The sequence below is a fragment of the Manacus candei genome, unplaced genomic scaffold (genome assembly GCF_025592945.1).
Source record: "Manacus candei isolate 608988 ecotype Guabito, Panama unplaced genomic scaffold, ASM2559294v1 h1tg000008l, whole genome shotgun sequence".
NCBI lineage: Eukaryota > Metazoa > Chordata > Aves > Passeriformes > Pipridae > Manacus > Manacus candei.
This window is the reverse complement of record NW_026138056.1, coordinates 5,051,865-5,076,143: the sequence shown is the minus strand read 5'-3', so window position 1 is coordinate 5,076,143 and position 24,279 is coordinate 5,051,865. Positions and strand designations below refer to the sequence as shown.

At 37.1% G+C, this 24,279-nt stretch overlaps 1 protein-coding gene across 4 annotated transcripts in view; it reads left to right on the top strand.

The window, feature by feature from the left end:
* The window catches only part of GNAL (G protein subunit alpha L), a 186,927-nt gene that overhangs the window by 119,671 nt on the left and 42,977 nt on the right, over positions 1 to 24,279 (top strand). For all 4 annotated transcript variants that reach the window (XM_051773599.1, XM_051773616.1, XM_051773622.1 and 1 more), the window contains exon 5: positions 12,287 to 12,384. In XM_051773599.1, coding sequence (XP_051629559.1) covers positions 12,287 to 12,384 — 98 coding nt within the window. The remainder of the gene's footprint in view (positions 1 to 12,286; positions 12,385 to 24,279) is intronic.

The following is a 24,279-nucleotide window of genomic DNA, read 5'->3' as shown; positions in this document are numbered from 1 at the left end:
GTCTTGAGTTCTCCAAGTCAATACTTTTTTCCTTGAAAATAAAACAACTTTTCCTTTATATACTTAAAAATTTATTAGTTGCTTTAAATATAGGTATTCTTCAGATATAATGAACTATTTCAGTGTTAAGGTTTGGACTTGGTACAACTGATAAAGAATTTCACTTCTGATGTTTACATACATTTTCTGGTTTAACTGCAGAAAAAATCTTTGATGGAAATAATGAAGAAGGTTCTTTCACTTGTGCATTTCAACTTGGAAAATGAAAAAAGCTATGGATCAATAAACAATGGATCAATGAGCACATAGAGAGGAAGAGACGTTTGGATTGTGGGTTTTTGTTTGTTTAATTAAAAGTAACTACTGGTGATTTTACTACCGTCAGTTCTCAAAAATGTATGGTTGTTTAAAGGCTATAGTCCACAATCAGCTGCTCTTGGTATTCTTCCAGGAGGTATTTAAAGAGTCAGGAATAGCCTGCATGCACTAGTAGCCCAGCCATCTCTTTCATCCATTCCCAGGAAGCAAGAGATATGAAAAGATCGTGAAGTGGAAATTCCCTAGAAATTTAGAGAGGTTAGAAGATGTTATTTATCTGTTTCATTTTGAAGTCGGTTGGTTGGGTTTTGCAACAGAAGGCAACAAAAGCCCTTGTCTGAATTGTCTTTGCATTGTTTCAAGGCCTTGCTCACAATTTGCACATACCTATGAGAGGTTTTCTCTCCAGATCAAGTTGAATTAAGTTAGTTCACATTTTTCTTCTGCCAGTTGTAACATCCAATAGGTCATTTTTATTCATGTATAACCAGTCATCTTCCGTGGAGGCTGCTGATGGCCCTGTGGTGGCTCTGTCAGGCTCTACAGCACAAGTAGTATCTGAAGGAAACTGGGAGAGAAGGTGCAGGGAGGCTCCTTGGGGACTTGCATGGTGGTCTCACCTCAGTTTTTGCAGGTTGGAGGGGTCCAATGTCAATGACTTCAGACTCACTAGCTCTTTGTGGTACTGCAGTTGGCAATGCTGCAGTTGTTGGTGGTTTGATTTTAATTAACTCAAAGAAATGCATTTCCTACCATTTCTGAGATGAGTGTAAGTAATTTCTTTCTGTTTAAGGAGCTCTGGCAATATTTGCCTTTTAAACTGAAGGAATTACCTGGTTTTATTATCTCCCTCAATTCAATTATTTTATCTCATATCCCTGCTTCAACATCATGTATTGGGATTCATTAACAGTTCTTTGGCAGTCACAAGACACTAATCATCTGTTTACAATATTGATCAGCAGCTTTAATGTTAGATTATGTTTGAAGTGAGAAATAATCCTGCAGCAAATAGTAAATAGAAGACTGGGAAAAAAGGGAATAAGCTATCTTAGGCTATGTAAAGTAGTTTTTTTCAGGTACTCTGGAAACGTCTGCATCCTAATAAGCTGGGCCCCCTTAAGTGACTTTCAGCTCTGTGGTGGTTTGAAACTCCCAAGAATCTAATTTCTAAGTTCAAGCCCCCCTCCCACAGTTTGCCCCTGTGAGAGGGTTTAGTGATGGTATGAAATTCCAACAGAATTTCCCATCCACAAGTTGTCCATTGTTTCTGGTCATCTATATTCATATAGAGATTTCTGTCTCTACAGGTGGAGACTGCTGTTGACTTCTAAGCAGTTTCTGAGTTGTAAGAATATTTATAGGCTAACAAAAAAATACTTAGGTTCTGATGTCTTAACAATTCCATTTGTTACTGTATATACATTATTTCCATATTATATATAGTAGGATATTATTATCGTAGTTCTTTAAAATCATATACTCTGTGGAGTGGAAATTGAGAACCAAATATTAGGAATTAAAAATCTTACTTTTCTCAAGTTGCTAGCTAAATTTCTTCTAAATTAATCTGAAAAGGTTGATTTCTGGGGCTCATCAGCACTAGTTTCATGGGGACTGGCATTAGAATAATGTTGAAAATTCTATAAATTGTGACCAAGATTGACTTGTATTTACTAGTATTACTTCTCAGAGCTTTATTACGACACCTTAGGCTTACTAAATAATAAGATAATTCTACATCCGTAAAAGTTGTGAGCACATCTTCAAACTATGGGGTTCCTTTAAAATATATTACTTTCAGATAATCAAAATTACTAGTTCCTGCAGTCATATCCAGTCATTTCCCAGAATAGCTCTAAAAGACAACAGCTATCAGATAGGAAAGACAAAAAAGTTTTCCCTGTGAAATGCTTATTCATACACATATATCTACACTTGCGGTTGCTAATTTAAACAAAATATGTTTGCTGAAACTCAGTTTAGTTTAGCCACAGAGATATAATAAAGACTTGTATTTCCTTTTCCTACTATTATAAATATTTCAGAATGAATAAGTCAGTGTGCTGAAGCTAGTCCAGTTTTTGCACATGGATAAGGAGAGGGAAAAGTGTCAGAAGGGGAGAGGTAATGTTGAAGAATTTAGATAAAACTTGGACAGAGGAGTAGGAGGCTGAATAGATCTGGCAGCAGAAGGCTGGCTTTTCCATTACTTTGTGATACAATTATGAGACTTGCTCAAGTTGTGGATGGTGCCTGTTAGAGTCACATGATGTTGCCAGCATTTATTTCTGAATCAGATCTGTAAAAGGAAATGAGAGTTCTCTGTCCGTGCAAACCACTTGTCTGGTAGGAAATCACTCACAAATAATAAAGTGCATATTAGAGCATGAAATAGTTCCTTGATGTATGACCTTCAAAACTGGTTTAAGGAAAACAGTTGGAAGCTGTGAGTAGCAGAAACTTTTTGTCCTGGAAGAATTACGAGCGGCAGGCTTGTGTTTTTACAGCTCGCTGAATGCTTGTCTTCACTAAGAAACTGTATTTACAGAAGCGGCAGGCGTTCCCTGTGGGCAGGGGCAGGAGAGCTGCCTGGGGACAGGGAAGAGCTGCATCCCTCAGCTTTGTACTCCCCTGGTTTGACTTCTTTGGGGGTGTCCCCACCATCTGAATAATGACAACAGAGGCAGACTTGCAAGAAGGGCTGAGAGCACGGCAGGAGTAAAACTTGAATAGGGGGTCGCATTCTCATCATCAAAAGGTGACAAAATGCACATTTAGCTTTATCTCTTCAAAGCAGCGGGTGAGAATTAATGATTTTCACTGCTTGGTGAAATAACAATCCACCAGAGGATCTCAATTTTTTCATCCTGATTTGTGCCAAAGTACATTGTGGCATGGAATAGACAACTGCCTTACTATACACCTAATAAAAAATGTGATCTAATACATTACTACTTGAGATTTAAAATTATACAGGATTCCGATCCAGTTCTGCCATGTTACGGCATGTAAGTTATTATTATTGGCCTGTGTTTAGGAAATAAAAATGTTAATAATATTTCCTGCCATGAAATGCCTGAAGTTTACCAATTTATAATAAATGTCTTGCAGCAGTACTTCTCACTTCCCTCACAGTCCCTTCATCAAGGATTGCAGAGTGGTTTGTACATATTCACTGACTGGACGATATATTGACTTAAAATTAAATACAGTGTTCATTGCAGTGGCCCGGGAGTTAAACAACTGCAGAGCCAGTCAAATAATTTGAGAGATGGTTTTTTTCAAATGAAAAGCTTTATGTACATTCAGAGAGAGATCCTGGCTCTCCAAAACCAAAATAACTTTAAGGAAAAGAATGTTCGTGAGCTTTGCATCCTCGGCACAACAGATTTTTTTAGGTGCTACATACACTAAGTAATTTGCTTAAATTATCTCTCCTACTTTCCTTACTTGAGAGATTGGTGGCCCCCTTAAATAGCAGGTAGGCAGCAATGCTCAAGGATTTGTGATGGCAGACTGAAAGTTGAAGTACACAATTAAAATGGAAACTAGAAGATTGAATCGGAGGTTTTTGTTTTTAGTCTGATAAAAGCTTCATTGTCTAGCTCAGAAAAAAAGCAACTATTTAATAAGTAGCGAAGAAACAACATGAAACTGTTCTTTGACTTATAATGCATTCTTATCTTCAAAGCCTATCTAAACCACAGTGCTGCCCCCAAAATATTGCAAAAGCACACAGTCATGTTTTCATTTTTGCTACTGTGATATAAAGAACTTTCAGACCATTTTTTAGTTCTTGACAGATACGAGTTCGAAGCATGTATTAATGCGTTTCTCAGACCTTGCAGATGAGTTCTGTGATCTATGAAAGTTGAACTTGTTGATTCCTTTAAAATAAGATGGCAGATGGAACATGTTTCTAGCAGGCAGAAATAGAACTGCTAAGGCAATCAGGCTGATACCTCAACTGTACACACATCTTGGAAATTTAGTGTAGAGTAAGAGCTTAAAAGTCAAGTCACGGAAATAGTTCAAGAAAGGGATGTAGAATAAATCTCTGCTGGTTACACTCCTGGCTTTTGAACAGTCTATGAGCTCCACAACTGATACATTTTGTCTAGCAGTATCACTCGGTGGGATGTGGTGGCCATGTGAAAATGGTGCTTTTATACATTTATAAATGCTGTTTGTTGTCCCAGCTTCTTTCCTTAAACTTGCAAGTCGGATAAAGTTCTCCTAGGAGGTAATGAACTAATTTTGTTTTCTTGGAAGACAAGAAGCCCCAACACAAGTTATTTTCTGTGAAGGTGGTGTTTGCCATCCTCCCATATTTGGTTCTGTTGAACTGAGGTTACGCTTAATGCAGACTGATCGTGCTTCAAGGCTGTTGCCTCCATCCTAAAAAAGGCAAAACAAGTCCAATGAACAGGGATATAAGGTAGATCTGGATGTATTATCTTGTAATTCTCTTTGATAAATCCAAAGTTAGGTTTTGGAGGAGGGTTAGAGGCCAAACCGCTGCTGTGCCTATCAGAATGAGTCACTAACTAGCAAAGTAATTGCATTGATTATTTCACACCCACAAATTACAACAGAAAATACTTTGCAGGAGATGGAGGTTGTACTTTTCCTACAGGTTTCTGTATAATTAATCTACCATAAATGGTGGTGCTTTAGAAACATCTGAACCCTACTGTTGAGCATGGTCTTTGCATGCCAGTTGACCACTCCTACATGGTTTCAGTGTTTCTCCTGCTATTGCTTTGGTGCTAATGAAGGTTTTGACGACACTGCTGTTGGAAAAATTCAAGTCACGTATTCTGCTTTTGTTTTTAAATTGTAACTCTGTTTGCCTGTCTTTGTTGAGGGCATTAGGAGTTTGAGCAGCTGCATTTTGTATACCTACAGCAAAACAGCTCCCTTGTTAAGTAGTACATTTCATAAAGAATTAAGAAGGGGAGTTGGCTGAGCCTTAGGGGACACTTTTGACTCATAAACAAGAGGCTGATTATCAAGAGACTGTACTTGTTTGTGGAAGAGGTAACTGAGCAGGCTTTCTTCTCTCTTGGGTGTCTTACCTGGTACTTCACCCCATCATTTCTACATTAAGTCAATTTAAAAATTTTTTGTCGCTACCGCTTACATTTGCACTCAGTAGATGTTTGGGGATGAAGAGCAATTTTAATAGAAAATTACTTGCTATGCTTGGTACAAGCAAACTAGTAATAATTGGAGTCACTGGGGCAAGTTGTTGCTCACTGTCTCTTGTGGGTTTCCTGTAACTTCAGTTTACAACCACCTCAGTTAAACATTGGGTTAAGATTTGAATTTAATGTCAGGCTCTCAAAATGAAGATTGTCTATATACTGCCTCTAAATACAAAATTATGTAGGTAGATTTTTAGATTGTTTGGGGTTTTTTTCTATACATCTTGCATTTCAGAGAAAACACCAAGCACTGAAAAATAAATACTGTACAAAAAATGGCAATAAAAGGGTATTATTCCCTCAAGTTTATTCCCTCAGCAGGTTTAGATGTTCTATTTGGAGATTCAGATATATAGGTTAAGCGTGATGGTAATCCATAGAAAGACAGACACTGGGATGTGTCTGTAGTCTCCACAGAGAAAAGAGGTTTTTTCCTTTGGCCACATTTGTAGCTCACTAAAATTATATTGTTCATTGTGTTTCTAAAACACAGAGATTTTTCTCTGGGTTTGTTTTCCCCTTCATTCTTAGCAGTTGTGTTGTAGAGAACCTTAAATTTAAAGCAGAACCTAGTCACGACAGCAATATTGGGGAAATGTGTCTGCAATGTCAAATGCACAAGTCTTGAATTAATGTGAAAATGAATATCAAAAAAAAAAATCTAATGGATACAGGAGTGGATCTCTTAAATTTAAATTTAAATTGCCCTAATCTTGATTGAGTATCCAAGAACTATTTACAGCAAGAAGAGACTGTAGAGGCTTACAAGAGAATCCTGGAGGAACAAAAGTATGCTTGTGCTTCATCCTTTTAAATTCCAGATTTTACTTGGCCAAAATATAAACTTTTTTAAATTACCATTCTTCTATTACTTTACAAGGCTTATGCCACAAAACCCAGCAGAACACCAATACGCTGATCGGATTTGTGGCATCTACCAGCACAGCTGACAGCCCCAGGAGCCACAAAGTTTTCTGGAGCACGAGGGGAAGCTCAGCTGAGCTTCCCTTCTCCAGGGATACAGTCACTCTGTTCATCCCCTGAGCACTACATGGAAAAGGGCTTCCTCACCGTTCTCCGGGAACTGGAGAAAGTGCTAGGTTAGAGTTGTTCCTCCTAGTGATATCTCCCGGGCTATGTTGCCACCCATCCTCCTCCAGTAACAGCACAGCATCTTGCTGCTTGCCGTTGCTGCCATGCTTAGTGATTTTGGCTGCAGACTGGTGGATCTGGTTCAGTTTTGACCTCGGATGTGGTACACAGAAAAGGATGCGTAAAAGGGTATCGTTCAGATTGCAGAGTCAAACGTCACATTTAAAAAACCCTGCAGGTAGTTTGCTTATATACCCTTAATTTGACTCCATTGGGTGTCACTCTTATGATCATAGAGTGTTCCCCATTAGTTGTCACCCTTTTATTCCACAAAAGTTTTCCATAGTTCAGTGGATGGGAGGCAGGGACTGCCTGATATACATATACATGTACACCCTGCACTATGCATTGGGAAGTACAAGAGGGTACACCCTGTTTTGTAGGGAGGCACTTACTTCCCTTCCTGTATGACCTCTCTGTATCATCTTGCATTGCAGTTGTCACTGGGAGTTAGGGAGGTGTTAGGTGGGAATTTTTTATGCACTGTGTGATTTACTTTTTGTTTGGTTAAGTACATGAGAGAAGAAGTAGTAACTAAAATTCAGAATAGAAGTGATGACTTCATTTCACACCCACAATGGCAGAACTATAAAAAATGTTTAATGTTTGCCACTTCTTTAAGTGGTTTTCAGGTAATCAGACAGGTTTAATATGTGTTTTAGATGAGAAATTGTCTTAAGAGTTCCAAAGCCTAGGAGAATAAGAGCATAAATTTTGGCTTGAGGGAGATCAACTTCACATTGATCTAAACTGTTGTTTTCAAGTTTACAATATATTAACAGAAGAAATATGTGGAATAGAAAATACAGTGGAGCCTTCCACATCCCAGTTTCTGGGAGACTGAAAGGTAAGATCAGGATAGGTATTAAATGTGTGCTCCATCTGGAAGGAAGATAGAAAGGAATCTTAGTAGAATAAAAATTGTATTCCTGACCTAACGTGAACTTTTATGGTTTGTAAAACAATTAGATGAAAAGTTCTGCTTCCAAAATACATAAAGATTTGTTCATGAAAATATGTCATTGTTTCATCATCACTAGTATTTATTCTCAATTTAGGCAGCTGAAAAGTGAAATAAGTCCATTTTTTAGCTACTTGAAAATTTTTTCTAGGTGTTATAAGGGGGAGGAGGTTTCTAAGGTAACCTACAGATAAATAAGTTTATTTCCAAAATAAGGGAAATTGAATTTCGAGAACATACTGTAACTCCTAGTAAGATAAAGTTGAAAAACAACCTTGAGGCTTAGCTGTAGTACATCTGCATTTGTTACCTGTAGTGTTTTCCTGGAATGTGTTGTATAGGAGTACATTCAACCCAGAAATTTTACCTTGGAATAGATGAGTGAAAATATTTTTAAAATGTAGTAAAAGTACAGTTTTGTTTACATCAGTGATATCAGCTCAGGCTTTTCTACATTTATGCAGATCTTAGCTTATTTCATTCTGAAAAGGAAAAAATAATTATAACTTACTTACGGCTCTTCATGATTTTTAGATGATATGTGAATATTTAAATGTAGCAAAAATTATCTGCTAGTGAGAAAGAAGCTCAGGAATGCGAGGCTGAGGTTTTGGATTGTCTCAGGAAGAGTGGAAAATTTCCAGATAGCTTTATATTAGTAAATATTGGAGATGTTGTGTGTCACATCTTCATTTTGATCAGATCGAAGTATCACATCAAGGTATTGTATGGTGTAGTGATGACTATAAATTCTTAGGTAAATGGTGTAAATTAGTGCATCCAATGTGACAAGTGCCTTTAATTCATGAGACCTGTGACCTGTGATACCTGAGGCCTTATCATTGACTTCTTTAATGCTCTAATTAAAATACTGCATAAAGAAATACTAGTTGTTTTATTTTAGATGTATATTAATAGGTGCAACTATTTGTATGCCTCTGTCCCTAAGGAAAAGTTTGGGTGAAACAGGTCTGTTTTGTTTATGTTCGTAGGCATGTCATGAATGTAGGTGTTTTTCTGCTTTCAGGCATAGTACATTATTCCTGGTTCTCTTCAGTATACTAAATATTTTTAGTAGATTTTGGTGACTTTGTTCCAGTAGAGATCAGCTCCATCTGCTTGCAAATATAGAGCATCACATTACCAGAATGATTTACTATGTCCCTGATTTCTCCTGTCCCAGTTGAGGTTTCCTAAAGGACATGACACATGACTTCTAAGAACTTCTGAAAAGCTGCTTTCCAGAAGTCATGCCTTTAAGAAAATCTTTTGGCCATCTCAGAATGTAAGCTACTAAGGTCACACCTTACTCTTAAAAACCTTATTTGTGTTGTCCTGACCTTAAGGTTATGTTTTGAAAAGTTTTAGTCCACCTTCCTTTATCAGTTGGAGCAAATCTGCATTCTCTGTCCTCTGAATTACCCTGGCTCTTCCCTCTGACAGGAATTGCCAGCTGTGGGTACCACACCGAGGATACTGAGGCCCCAGAGCAGGTGCTGCAGGGTGGGCAGAGCCCGAAGCCCACACCTGTGTGAGCTCACCAGTGCCTGCTTGCCAACAAGGTGGCCATGTTGTAGCCTTGGCAGGAGGAAGACGTGACAAGCATTGGGGTCTGTAGGGATTGAGGAGAGGGGACCAGTTGTTGGAAGGCCTGTCAGGCATAAGGGCGCTTGGTTGCAGAAATTGAAGCTGACGTGGTAACTGTTGTCTGGATATTGTCCTGTGATGGAGAGGAGGTTGGGGTCCAAACATGTTAGGCACGCGTGAGCAGAATCCTCCTCTGTGCTTGGCAGGTGAGCAGAAAAAATACTGAGGAACTTACGGCAGATGAGAAGGGGGTTAAAAACAACTGTGAAAAGTTGGATTGTGGTACTTGGTGTCTTGAAATGAAGCAGGATTTTTTCTGGAAGGCTTTAGTCACCTGGGAAGGAAGGATCGAGTAGCTGTGTGGGAGGCAATTTGCAGGCAAGTGTACTCCTCTGCAGTAGATCGGTACATTTTAATGAGGTAAGTATATTTGCTCCGTTTTATAGGATTTGCTTTGGACTTGAAGTCTGGAAGTCATTTTAAATAGACTGCTTTGAGATGTAGTGGTCAGGTGGAAATATTTAAAGCATATAATATGGAAACCCTGTATTTACAACATATTTGTAGGATCTTAGAAGCTGAGCTGAAAAGATTGCCTCTTTTTCAGAAGATATTTTTAAGAGTAAATAAAGCTCATTCAGAGGATGTAAAAACAAAAGTGATGTTAGAAACTGCTGTAGCTATGCAACTTTATTTGTTTGCTTATTTACTTACTAACTTGCATTTGCAGCTGTCTCTCAGTCCATCCCACCCTGCAGAAAAGGTTGCCTGCACACTGACATCCTTCTCCTCTTCTCCTCCCCTTCCTGTAGGCTGTGTGGGGCTGAATGGGGCCATTTTTTAGATGTAGGTTCCCCTTAGAGATGGCTTTCCAAGTGGGTGGGAATTCTTACCCACTGAAAGGGAGGAGGGGAAGGCAGCACTCAGGTCCCGCACCTGCAACAGCGAGTGCCTGTGGGAGGGAGGACTGAGGTTGTGCATTACTGTGCATGCACCCATCAGAGGGGATGGGGGAGTTGAGTCCTTTTGCCTCAGGACCATGACTCCTATCCAGAGTTCACTCTTTCCATTGAGAAGGGAATGCCTTTCTTTGACCAAAGATGCCAGCAAGATGCATTCAGCTGATGCCCTAAATATCAATCAAGCATAAGCTTCAAATCTGAGAAATGTTCCATGCTTTCTGGTATTTATCATTTTGACTTTTCCAGTTCTTTTTTTTTCTTGTAGTCGTGCTGTCTGTTATGTGTGTCTGCTTTTTCCTCCTTCTTACTTAGTTTGATATCTTGTCCTTTCTGAGCTTGATTTTGCTTTCCTTCTGCCAAGAGTTTATAATAGCTGCAGCATAACTTCAAAAGGTGGATCTGCAGTGTTTAAAACAATCATTACATAAATCATTAAAATAACAAAGATGAAATAAACATGTCCTCACCAAGTGAAGAAATAAATTCCAAGGGCAGTATAAGCATCTGCCGATCTCCAGTGTGACTTCCTCTCTTCTTCCAAGACTTTCTGCAAAGTTTTTTCCCACCTGCTTTAATATCTTTTCTATAACGTTTTGAAAACTTCTTAAAGAATTGGTTTTTCTCTCTCTCTACATTTTGTACAATAAAGCTGGGGAAAAAAAAGAAAAGGCATTTCTAGGGTTTTTCAGGACCTCCGTAGCTACGTTCAAAGCCTTACTAAATATTCTGTACTAGTTTGTTCTGAAAATCTTGTGTTTTGTCTCTTCCTGAAAATGTCACCAGCAGGTCACAGGCAGTTGCTGATGAGCAAAATGTCACCTTTTGGGACACCTCACAGGTTGGGAAACCCATACAGAGTAAAAGTGAACTCATGGTGCTTCCCAGATCTTTCACTATGAGCTTTGTGAGAGAAATTTTTAATCCTGAAAAGATGTGGGGAGAGACTGGCAAGCAGTTTCAGAAAGTTTCAGAATTCAGATGTTATGCAAAATTTTGACAGGATCATGAAATGAATAGTGGTATTACGCCCATTTTACACAGAGTCAAATTGAACTGTGGAAAAGCAATTTGTTAGGTTTCACAAAGTTGTGACTAACCAAAGGGCTCTGGTGATTTATTGAAAGTGTTGAGGTGTTAAGAAAACAACTTCTGTGTTTGAGTTGACGTATTACTTTAACAATTTGGTTTGAGGGAGGAAAGAGTCATATTATAAAGGAAATATTAATTTATCTAACCATCCTTCATTTCATTTTGGAACGATGTAACTGGAAAGACTCAGTTATGGTTTCACTTACCAGTAATGATATAACATAAAATGGACTCCCAGCTTTAAAGCAAGCTGGGTCATTGAATCTCTAGGGCTGGGGCTGGAGGAACGAAGGTGCTGGGCAGGTAGGGTTGGACCTACCTCTCTGCATGTGTGCATTTTATACAACAGAGCTATAGCTTCACCGTCACTGAGGACGGCTTTGATTCCTCTTTCAAATAATTCTGAAATAAGCTTGCTGGCAGATATTTCTGGATTGGGTTGCCTGGGATAGCTGCTAGGAAAAGCACGTTGTGCCAGGCAGCTGTTTGGAGAAAGTGGTGTTGAGCAAAGACTCTGAAAGTCTTGCAATCAAATTATTATATTGCATGAGAAAATACCAAGTAGTGGAAAGTTGTGTTTTTCAGGAAAAATTGCACAATCTTTTTAAAGTTACAACTGGCTCTTTCTCTAGGAAGCTAATGTTTATAAGATGAGCAGCTTTTTGCCTCACTTTTATGCCTTTTCCATGACAGAAGCATAAATTCTGTTAAAAATTAAGTGAACGTGTTTCTAGGTAGCTTTTGTACTTACAGTAAATTTTATATATGAAGTGGCATGAATTTTGAAGGCAGTCTTCATTATATATCATGTACCGGAAACTCAGCAGTAATTGTTTGGTATATTTTACTGCGATTTTGCTAATAAATGCTGATGCCTTTTCTTCTGTAAGGATGTAATCTATCCTTCTGCAAAAGTATAAAGCATGAAGGTTGGGGGAGAACATATAGATTGGGGATTGAAAAAAGTGGAGAGTTGTTCTCTTATTTGTTGCATTTCTAATTTTCAGGAATTCTTTGAACATGCAAAAAAGCTCTGGGATGATGAAGGCGTAAAGGCATGCTTCGAGAGGTCAAACGAATATCAGCTGATCGACTGTGCACAGTAGTAAGTATTTCCTTTTATGAAATTTAGAAGCAAGAAAGTGATCACCTGTAACAAGTTAGAAAATACATTTATATCATCAAGATTCAGGAGTTTTGCAATGCAGCAGTCAATGTTTTCATTCTCTGTATAAGCAGAGCATGTGTAGCAAAATTGTTTCACCATAGTTTGCCGTTATTATACAACTAAATGTGCTGCCTCAGATATTTCAGCTAATAAAGATGAGTATGAAAAAATCACATTAAATAACTTAAGTATCTTTATTCCACTCAAAATAAATTTATATAAAATAATTTCAGTTGAAACTATTAAGTTTAGAAAATGTAGAGCCAATATAAGGAAAATACATTGTTTAAAATTCTGAGACCCAGACAGTACTGAAATTACTCTGTCTTTTCACATTCCGTAAGAACCTCTGATATTTTTATGTAACCAGATGCATACCTGCACAACTAATATATTTTCTAGGAGGAAAAAAATATAAGCAGTATTTCATTAAAGATGGTATTCTGTCCTTCACATACAACAGGTGAAGCGGTACATGTGTGTGTAACACAGACAAAATCTGTAAACAGCTTCAGTCTGCTCAGAAATGTTCTGACAAGAGATATGTAGTAGATTGTGAAGGTGCAAATCATAAATACGTAGTACATTGATGAAAACGTAGTAATCAAAAAGAGTATATTAACATTGCAGGGCTACAAACTCAACTGTCCTCAGTAGCCACATAAGTCTGAATTAGACTTTGACTAAAAATATACATTTCATATGAACTGCTATTGCAAAAATACATACTCTTACAGTTACTATGTGATTTCGGGTTTTCAGAGAACACACTCGAGTGTGTTATGATTTGTCTAATTGGCAGTATGGTCAGCAGCAATGCCACAGGTCTGTTCTAGCACTCAGTGTTTTGCTTTTCTGTTCTCTCTGCTCTTGGTGCTGAGCCTGAAGCAGAGGAAACGGTCCATGTCACTAAAGGACTTGTCGCGCTTCTGTCACAGTGGGGAATTTCGGTGTTGCGGGTCATAGTTTATTTTCCCTCTTTCCAGACCATTTTTGGGAAAAAATGATTCATCAGCACATGGAAGTGAGGGAAAATTAGGTATGTGCATGAAGGAACTCATTTGACCTCAGTGGACTGAATTTACCAAAACTTGGGCATTTGCTCACAGACTGAAGTGGTTAGAAGTTAAAACTGTGGTTGTACACAGATAAAATTAGACAGTTGTCCTAAAATGTGATCAATGTGTTTCCCCTCTGCCCTCACCCACCACCACCACCATCATACAGATCTGAGCTGTGCTTGCTGAAAAGTGCAGACTGACTGTTTTATGATATCTATTAATAGACTAAAATAAGTCATCCGACCAAGGAAATAAAGTAATGACACATATTTGAAATAAATTAAAGTAAAACTTACTTCACTGATCAGTAACAGTCAATGTGTCTCCCAATCCTGCTTTTTAAAATGGTGCTGAAAGGATCAGAAAAAACAAGGAAGACACTGAATTACAACAATAATGGTAGTGTGATTTTCCTTAAAAAAAAAAATTATGCCTCTCTACAGCCTTTGACAAGGAGAATGTTAAATCTCATGTTATGTCCAAAACCAAAACAGAAATGGGGATAAAAAATATATCTAGGATTAAGTCCACTGTCCTGAAACATAAAACTGTATCCTACTACCTTTTTTCCTAGAAGGCTAGGGGAAGTTTATTAGGGCTTTTTTCTATGTCTCTTCCCTCTACATCTTCCACTGTCTTGATTTTGATTTATTCTGAGATTATTTTTTATAATAGTAAATACAATCTTTGCATAATTCTTCATGTTCAAGGCCCTTTATGAAGTAGCATTTGATACTTAAATATTCCTTGAGTGTATCTGTGCTTTTCCTTTCATGATTTACCTGAAAATGTAACAGCTAAGTGACTTACCAATGTTTGCACACTTTCAGTGTTAGAGCAGACACTTGAAACTCAGGAACAAGGTGTGTCATTGATCTGATTAAACAGCCTTTTCCTCACAGGTATTGATGATTTAAAACAGTCAAGTGTCATCTTAATAGAAAGATAGTTGCTAAAAATACACCCTACTTTTATCTGCCCCTCCATCATTCCTTGAAAATAAATATGACACTAATAGAGGCAATGAAAAGGAGTTTTAAAAGTTGCTGTGTTTTTGCTGCATATATGTTTTATATACTGCACAACAACAGTAGTTACTTTACCCAGAAGAACATTTTTGTGCTAGCATTGGATGAACCTTTTTCAGATTGGTGGGGTCACATCCATCTCATAGCTGGCAGAGCTTGTGAGGCTGGATTAGAAATACAGTTCTGATACCTACTTACAAATTCTTTTGTACACTTAGAAGATACTGAGGGTGAGGGTGAGGCTATCTTTGTGGCTCTGCAGGAGCTGGTGGCATTTCTCTCACAACCTTTCTATGGTCATCTTTAACTGGTAAAGGAGGAAAGAGGAGTGTAATGCTGACACAGATGCTTACTGTGGGATTTTGAAACATCTGCAATGTTTCCATTACACTGGCCTTAGGAGAAAGCATCCCACGCCATCAGCTAAATCCTAATCTTTTACTTGGTAGTGAAGGAAGAAGGTACTGTCAGTAGGTCACCACTTATTTCTCTGCTTAAAAAAAAACCAAAGCAAACCCCAAAAAATCCCAACATGTTTTAAAAAATCATTGGACCACAAGTTGGGTGGCTGACTAAAATACTAAAAAGCATTATTAGCAAATTATAATGTCAGCGGCCAAACTTGCTGACTGTTAAATGAGTTACAAATACAGTGTATTTTGGAATAGTTTAATTTGGCTACGGTACAGAGCTTCTGTATTTTTAAAACTTAACCTAATTTTCTTTATTACTGTGGGAGAAATATTTTGCTGGAATCAGAAGTAGTAGAAAGACACAAAGGCAAATGTTTTATTTACATTATGCCTGAAAGTTGATTTTCCTTGATCTTCAATGCCCTTTTAAATTACTAGGGCACTGTTCCTTCACGGGAATGAGAATGAGGGCCTGCTTGTCAGATCGTTTTAATATTCTTACATGAGTCTCCGTGTATCTGCACTTCTTTCATTGTTAAGGAATACGTTTAGTGCACACATCATGTTGGTGCGTCATGTGATAATTGTAACAAATACGAATCTGTGACCGAGCCAAGGGACAGCAAAGATCAGAATTGTTCTTTATCACTAGCTACAAAGACATTTATGTAACTCTTGGAGGGGGAAGTATTGCATGGCTATCAAACATCTTATTGCCCTAATGACCTTCATATATTTCTTCAAGATTAATATCATAAAGCTGGCAGGTTATTGTTTTCCCTGTCTTCTGGTTTAATATTTCTTTCAAGTTACATTTCAAGTTTAATCTCAAAAACTGATACTTAATTTGAAAAGCTGATTTGATTTAGTAGTGTCCCCATTTGACTTACCCAGATTTCATCAGGGTTTATAATGATAAATCTTACATCTAACTTACTTTGAATTCTGTTTTAACTGTGATTTTTGTCTATATTCATATACTTTAAATTCAGCAAATTCTAGGTCTATAGGGGGTCTTCATATTGTGATTTAGTGCTGTTTTGACATGGAACTGACTAGTACATAAGCAATAGACAAAAATATATTAATTAAAAAATTTCTTGTGATTCTAGGACAGTGTCTTAAAAGGTAAAGAGTTTCCCATAAAATAAGTACAACTCCATTTTTAATATTTCAGTTTCGTCATATTAGTTACTGAGTGCACAAATTCTATTGTATCCATGGAAGGGAACTGCAAAGCAAACTTCTTTAAATGTAGAACAGATCCGCAATATAAGAAAGATATTAAGCTCTTAGAGAGTGTTCAAAGGAGGGCAATGAAGATGGTGAAGAGCCTTGAGGGGAAGATGTGTGAGGAGTGGCTGAGGTCACTTGGTCTGTTCAACCTGGAGAAGAGGACACTGAGGGGAGATCTCATTGCAGTCTACAACTTCCTTGTCAGGAGAAGAGGAGGGGCAGGCACTGATCTCTTCTGTGTGGTGACCAGTGACAGGACCTGAGGGAATGGCCTGAAGTTGTGTCAGGGAAGGTTTAGGTTGGATATGAGAAAAAGGTTCTTCACCCAGAGGGTGGCTGGACACTTGAACAGGCTCTCAAGGGAAGTGGTCACAGCACCAAGCCTGACAGAGTTCAAGAAGCGTTTTAACAATATTTTCAAACTGTGTGACTGCTGGGGATGGTTCCCTTCCAACTCAGCCTGTTCTGTGATTCTGTGAAATAAAAGTTCAGGTATGATGGCCTTCAATTAAAAAAATGACCCACAAAAAAAAGTTGGTGAGTAGATTATGTGTCTTTACAAACTTCATAAATTTAAGTAAATTAATTTATGTGGCAATGAAGAGATATAAAATTTCTTTTTAACTAATAGCATACCAAGAGGTAGAGTTATATGTAGTAACTACCTGTTTGGTGTTAACACATGTGAGTTGATTGACTTCACTCTAATGCAGGTGAAGTGGTTTCTGTAGGATAAGCCACCTCTCTTCACTGCAAACTGTACCGTGTGCTAATTGGTGGCTACTCTAGCAATCCCATATAAGCCACTGAAGTTACTTTTCCTTGGAAATCAAACACATGTGCCCAGAGACAGCAGTGCCGTTGAAAACCTTTATAGAACCCCCCCATCCTTGGGGGATATCAGGCACCCCCAGTCTGGTGGTGTCTGTACCTTGTTTCAGTAAAATAAGCATTGAGTTAACTTAGTTTTGGTTACTCCACTGTAAGTTATTCAGTTGACTTGGTAAAATTAGTTGCAGTGATCAGAAAAAAGGTGTGGGGATACTTACAGTGCCTAGACATTGTCAGGGAAAGGTGATAGTATTAGAGCAGAAGAGTAGACAAGCAGAACTAGGCACTTTGGAAAGGGGAGAAAAAAGACAAAAGCAGAACATCTGATTCTCTTTTTAGGTCACACACAGTTTGCAAAAGACATCGTTAGGAAAAAAATAACTACTCTCAAGTTTATTGGAAGTTTCCAGAGTTGAATTTTGTCCCATTGCATTGATGTGAAATAACATCATGTATGTGTTAGGGTGGCCCTGGCTGGAAGAGTTGTACTTCGGCTCACTGAGTTCCTCAGTATAGGAAGAAGACCAAGGACTTAAGAGAACCCTGCCCTCAGCCAGTACCTTATACCAGTTTGTCTAACAGCCTTCTTTCCATGATAAGATACACCACTTCTGATATACTTAGTAGTGAAGGCCTATATTGGTCTCTATGCGAACATTTAGGTTAATAAAAATTGATTATGCAAGTTCTCAGGAAAGTAAACACAAGGGGTGTAAGTCTGGCCAAAGAAAATTGATTTTATATTTGAACTAGTATACATAGAAAAGACACACCTTATGTTATTTTTCTTTGCAGTTATTCTGTCTTGGAGAAGGCTTTTGGCCAATTTCTGAGGCATCTATCTTAGTGTTAGGCGGAGTAATTGAAAAAAAAGTTCTCTGTGTTGTCAACAGATTCAGTTCTTGATGTGAGAAAATAGGTAATTTTTTTTCCAAGAGCAGCTCTTCTTGAAACCAAGCATGTTTCTGACTTTCCTTACACTCTTCTAGGCATAAGATTTAATTGCTAGTATGGACATAGATATCCCTAAATTCCAAGCTGCCTTAGTGTTATCTGCTTCTTTTATGTAGTGTGGCACTGCAGTCTGGTGTATTGATATATTCTTTCTTCATGAAAGGTTATGAAGTAAATGTGTATGAATGTATGATAAATTAGGCTAAACGCTATTATTATTATTATTATTATTATTATTATTATTATTATTATTATTTGTGGTGGTGGTGGTTTTATTGTTACTGTTATGATCATCTAGAGAATATTATTTTTAAAAGCAGTGATTCTTTTTAAACTTTCTAACTGCTTATTTAAATATAGGGCAAATACTTTTTACTTAGAAAAATGAGAAAAAGAATTCATTCTAAATGTTTCATGTAACTAGATTTAAAGAACTAAATTTTTATGATAATACAGGAAACCATAAAATGATTTTTTTCCATCTGAAATTCTGTTCTGGTTTACATATAAAAAACTCACTGTGATGATGGGATTCTTCTTAAGATCTCACGTGAAGTATCACTTTCAAACCTTAAAAATTCATTACTTAAGTTAGAAACAAATTTTACTGCTGAATTCATGAACAGATTTTCTCCACTTACCTGGTTTAAACTATAAACCGTACCAACCAGTAAATTGTTATTTAATGGTAGAAAAAAAGAGAGGTTATATTTAGAGAGTAATTACTGTGGCCTTTCTGATGAGTCTTCTAAACAGAGGTAGTTGCCAGATAGGACAAAAGTCATTCTGCAGTGTGTAACGCTTACATTTTTCACTGTTTACTGACTAATAGACCACACTCTTGAGAGGCAGAATTGTGGTTTCTTAAAATATGCACTGGGAATTCTATGAAATAACCTTTTCACGTGTTGCTGTGATTTTTTGTTGATGCTGTTCCCCTTTTTGGCCTCACTTATGGGAAAAAAAAAATCATTAGACTCTACCAATTCTACTTTAATTTTGGTAATCAGAATGTGACCATGATGTTATAATACTAGTAGTTTTACGTACAAAAATTTGGGAAAAAAAGCAGCTGCAGAAACCCCCAAAATGCCTTTGTATTTTCAGTTTGGAGGATGAAGCATATGAAAATACCATTCACAAATAGGCAGAATGGCATATGGGCATGTACCTGCCAGTTTTAGCCACTTCAGTTCATAAATGCCTTCCCTACCTAGAGAAGACAATAATACTTCTCAAATAAAAAATTACGCGAGAGACGATAGTTTATAAACACAAGACCTCTGCCTTTTAAAAATCAGTGTGACAAATACTTTTTCTTATTAGCTAATAACCATTGACAGAGCCTTTGAGCAGCCCTAGATGCACTGCACAAACGTAAATTTAAACCATACATTTTCCCACATGCTTCTCTGTGTATGACTGGGTCTGTTTTCTGCAGTTTTAGAACTTGCAAAAAGTTGAAAATGTAAAGCAGAAAAATATAAAATATTCGTTAATCTCAATTTAAAAGAATATTAAAGTCTAAAGACAAAGTTACGACAGGTGCATGAAAGTACACTTTGGCTCTTTTTAAGATGTTTTATTAGACATTTTTAGTTTCCTTTAAAAAATACAACAAAGCTGGCTTTACTCTGTTGAGGAAACAGTTCTTTCCTCCCTAGTCAACAAATATTTCATTTTTTCCTGAACACCTCATGCATGGTTTTCTTAATTTTTTCCTGCCTGTTTGCACACGCAGGGTAATAATAGGTGCAGGATATGTTGGTGCAACACAGCAACTCAGCTGATCCATTAAGTGAATTGGAGGATTACAAGTAGGTCTCTCAGCTGAGCTTATCTGCATTTAGTTTTCTGTATTGGCATCCTGTATTTAATTTGGAAATATTTTTTTCCATATCCCTTCTACAGAGGTAAACTGCAGGCTTGTGTAACTGTATGTGCAGTACACACTTTTATAGCCCAAAGAAAAGACTGCTAAAGGATTAAGACACTCAGCATCACCCTCAATGTGTATGCTCTTAAGGCATCAATATCCTTTATAGCAAAAACAAAGCGTTTTGTTGCATTTATTGCTAAAAGAGAAAAGACTGTGTTTATTTTGCATCAATGAGGACAGCAGTGAGGACAGACATGAATAGGTACTGGTACAGGGCTGAGTCAGTGAACTGGCACAGTGGGCCAGTGTGACAGGCAAAAATGGCCAGAATCTGGGATACTGAGCAGCAAGAAAGGAAGGCTTCTCTGTAGGACTGGACTTCACTGAGGGACATTTTGTTTGAATTTTGCATGTTAAAAATAACACATGGTCTCATTAAAACATAGGAATGGAAAATAACAAAGTTAATAAGCAGACTTTGAAAGTTGCCCTGGAAGTTTATGTCTCATCTAGAGTACAGATAACTACCAATACAGAGAACCTTAAAACCTCTGTATTCCCTACTGGCAAATCAAAGAAAGAGTAAAACTAAGCATCGCTTACAGTAAACATGCTGATACAGCTTAACTCCAGAAATCCTGATTGTGAATCATTGTACAGCATCAGCATCTCAAAATGTCTTAAAATGAAATAAAACTGACGATGTTGGTTATCTAGAATCTGCATGCAGGATTTATGAGTAGATTTCAGAAGGAAGTTTTAGGTCATTCTGTCAGTTGTGGTGTTATTTATATGTTGTTCTTGGTTTAGGACTCTTCCAGTGTATGCGTGGGAGAAAGAGTAAACTATGACCAAAGCCAGCTTCATTATATTGCAGGGAATGTCAAGAGTCACTTATATTTATTCCACTTCTCCAGCTTATGTCAATTGATAGAGAGTTTAGTTGAATCTGGTAATTTACAATTTATTGCCAAATGTGTACATGTTCTTGGTGGCAGAGATTAGTTGGTTAAAGAATACATTATCTTATTAATAAGCTTATCATTATGTAACACAAATGTATTTTAGATTTTTTTCTGTGGGATTTTTTTTTACCGTGCTCTAGAGAAAAATGTGTTCTATATTCTGTTATCTTAAACCTAACCTACTGTGAAATGCTTGTTTACGTAATAAATTTATTATAACAGCTGTATAATAACTGTAAGTTGAATGCTTAAAAAAGAAAGAAAATTTAATGGCAGATTATACAGGATACTGTAAAATTATTTACACTTGGGGTTTGTCTTTGCTTAAATGCCACATGCATTTTTCCACTTAGAGATGGTCAGCTTTTCTTTTTTCAAGTAGATAGTTTCACATGACAGGATAAAGAAAGGCCAGGAGTCATATTTCTTCCTTAAGGAACTACTGACTGGCCAGACTCTGCATACACAGGCTTCTCTGCACTAATATATGTACACAACCGTGTTTATATTAGGATCTACAAGAAGCCAGGGGTTTGGGTGGTGGTGTTTTTCTAAATTAACACTGCATCAACAGATTTGGAAAAAGAAAGATGGTGGAATGCAGAAGTTTGGAAATAAGAAAATAAAATACAGTTTATACCGTGCTGGAAAAGTGTAAAGACTAAGCACCTATGCTTGAAAAATAAATTTTACACCTCAGACTAAACCAAAATAGAGTCACTGTATTTGTCAGTCTGGTTGTAATCCCAATTTTAAAGCACATCAAACTGAGAGACTAAGCAGTTCAAGGGTGTCTCTCTACTTCTCATAATTAAGTTAAAGCTAATTTTGTTCATTTTAATACAAGACAACAGTGATACTGCCAGAATTTCTAAAAAGTTTATTTGACTTTAGAGAAACTGTTTCAGTTATGTCTGTTGTAAAAGTATTCTTTCTGATTTAATTAGAAATGTTTGTTATATTGTGGGGTTTTACATAAAGTTTAAATTGAGCCTAAATTAAGCAGTGGAAAAGTAAATATCTATAAGATGTACCAGTAGACTTCTGTTTAATGGATAGACCAAATAATTGTCTTCCAGAATAAAATTTTTGAAAGTTCATTTGTTCTAGAATTTGTTCAAAAATTAGTTTTTCCTCATTTCAGTACTCCCCTGACAATTCCTCTATTTGTAATCAAACAAAAGACATTAATTTAAGCAGTTTTCTTACCCAAGTGCTAATGCAGGAAAAGGTGAACCTTGAAATCATTTGTATGTGTTTTCTGAGAAAAACTCTCTGTTTTGGTTTCCTTTCCTGACCATTGCAGGGGGTTGGGAGTGGGTTTTTTGTTTTTCAGAAACTTTATTTCAGAAATAAATTGGACTAAGTGCATTTTTCTGACAAAAGCCTTCAGCTGCACTTCTTGGCTCTGTGTCTTTGCCTCCTTGCTATTTTTTATCTGTGTTTAAGAAGCCTTCACTACCTTTCTTCTGGTTTAGAAAAATGTGTTTGGGGTGGGAAGATCTGCATTCTGGATGTTAGCATCCTGAAACTCCAGTGGTACAGATTTTGAATAATTATTCTTCATTAAGTTTCTCTCCAAATGCAGTGTGAAGAAGTTAAATAGTGAGCATGGATGTAATTACTTGGCCTCCACTTATTTACTGTCACAACTGTGTCAGACCTATAATTGCCAACACTACTATAGCCATTTTTAAAAAATAGTTTTTTAAAGAGCAGTAGAGTGTTAAGGAGCACTGTTGCTGCTGGGGTTTATTCTGTTTAGGGAATGTAGAAGTAAGCTTCTTTGTCTGGTACGACTTTTATTTTCAACCTCTCTGCAGTTGGTTGTCCTATTACCCTACCTTGTCAGGATCTTAGAAACCTTTTTTCCAGCAAGTTTGCCATAAACTAGATTTTCACCACAAACATAACTGGATTCTGCTTTGAAAAGCTTTGTCTAAAGAGACAGATGCCAATGAACAAACATTTTGCTACATTCTACAGAACTGAAGTAGTCATAGTAAACTATAGTTCATTACATCAGCATTGTTACTTTTGTTCAAAGAAAAGAGGACAAATGTAGTCATTAGTTTTTCCTGAGTTTCATTTTCTCTTAACTATATGAAAGTCTTTCTGTTTATTTTTTGGAGTTTGGTGTTTTGGGTTTCTTTTGTTTTGCTTCACCTTTTGTTATGCACTGGTTAGTCACCTCTTTCCTTCCCTGGTTTGTAGGCAGCTGATGTTTGTAGGGTCTGACGTCAAGGTGAGAGGTTCTCCAGAGCAGGTTGTGGTGCAGAGTGCACATCACTTCCTGTCAGTGCCAACAAACACAGGCAAAATTTAGGGGTTTGACCTGATAGTACTCCCAAAGTAATAATTAGCAAATTATGTTGTGTAGAAATTACAAAGGTGAGATCTCTGTTACAGCTTATTCATAGAAATTGGTTAACTTACTTATTAAATGCATGATTCTGTACCTTTGTTAGGGAGATCATCATAATATACAGTATGTTGAAAGAATAATTATATGATGATTTAAAATTATTGTAGGAATATTCTTACATAAGTTGTAAACAAGTTATACCTATTTGGAGGATGAAAGGAAGACATAAGAGAAGACTGTAGTTGGACAAAGATAATAAATATGGGTTCACAAATAAAGCCAAAGTAGTAAAGCACTAAGTATTTTTTGTCAGGAATTCAGTCTCTTATGTCTCTTTAATGAAGGCAAATATTAAATGTATGAGATTGCAGAGTGTCGAGGGAAGTTAACCTATGTCCTGATGGAAATGAACAGAATGGATGTGGGGGAAACCCCACCACCATCACCACCACAGGAGATCCTGGAAACAACAAAAGAGAAACTTTGCTAGTGAGATCATCTATTTCCACACCATACGAGGGGCACAGCGCAGGTGAATCTTCAGAACTCGTGTAAATATACAGTTACATTCTGAGCAATTAACTAGTCTGGCTAAAAGGCAGTTACAATAAAATTGAGATAAGTATGGATACTGTGAAGTTGTCAGAAATTTATAGAAGGCTACAACTGAAATAAAGGAAAAAAAACCTATAACAACAAAGAAAAAAAATCCAACAAAATAACCTTATATAGGCATTCTGTGAATTTCTTTAGAAAGGGAGTTATTGAAGGACAGTTCCAAAATATTTGATCTTCTGAACCCTTCAGCATGTGTGGTTGAGCTTAAAACAAGTGTTTTTCTCACAGTCAAGACAGGTTTCTTCATCTCATTTAGCCTCATTGTTCCAGAAGATGGGTATTATCTGCACTAGCAGGCTAGGAGCACAACTACACTTTTTCCCAGAGGAAAAATAGTAAAGGTTTTCCAAGTAAAAAGTCCCAGTTTCATTCTGCCTCTAGTGGAATTGATTGCAGTTGTCTATTTAGTGTGGACCTCAGAGTACTGGGGCAGGAATTTCTCTTTTAACAGGTGTGCTACTGTCCTCATTGCCTGCAAAACA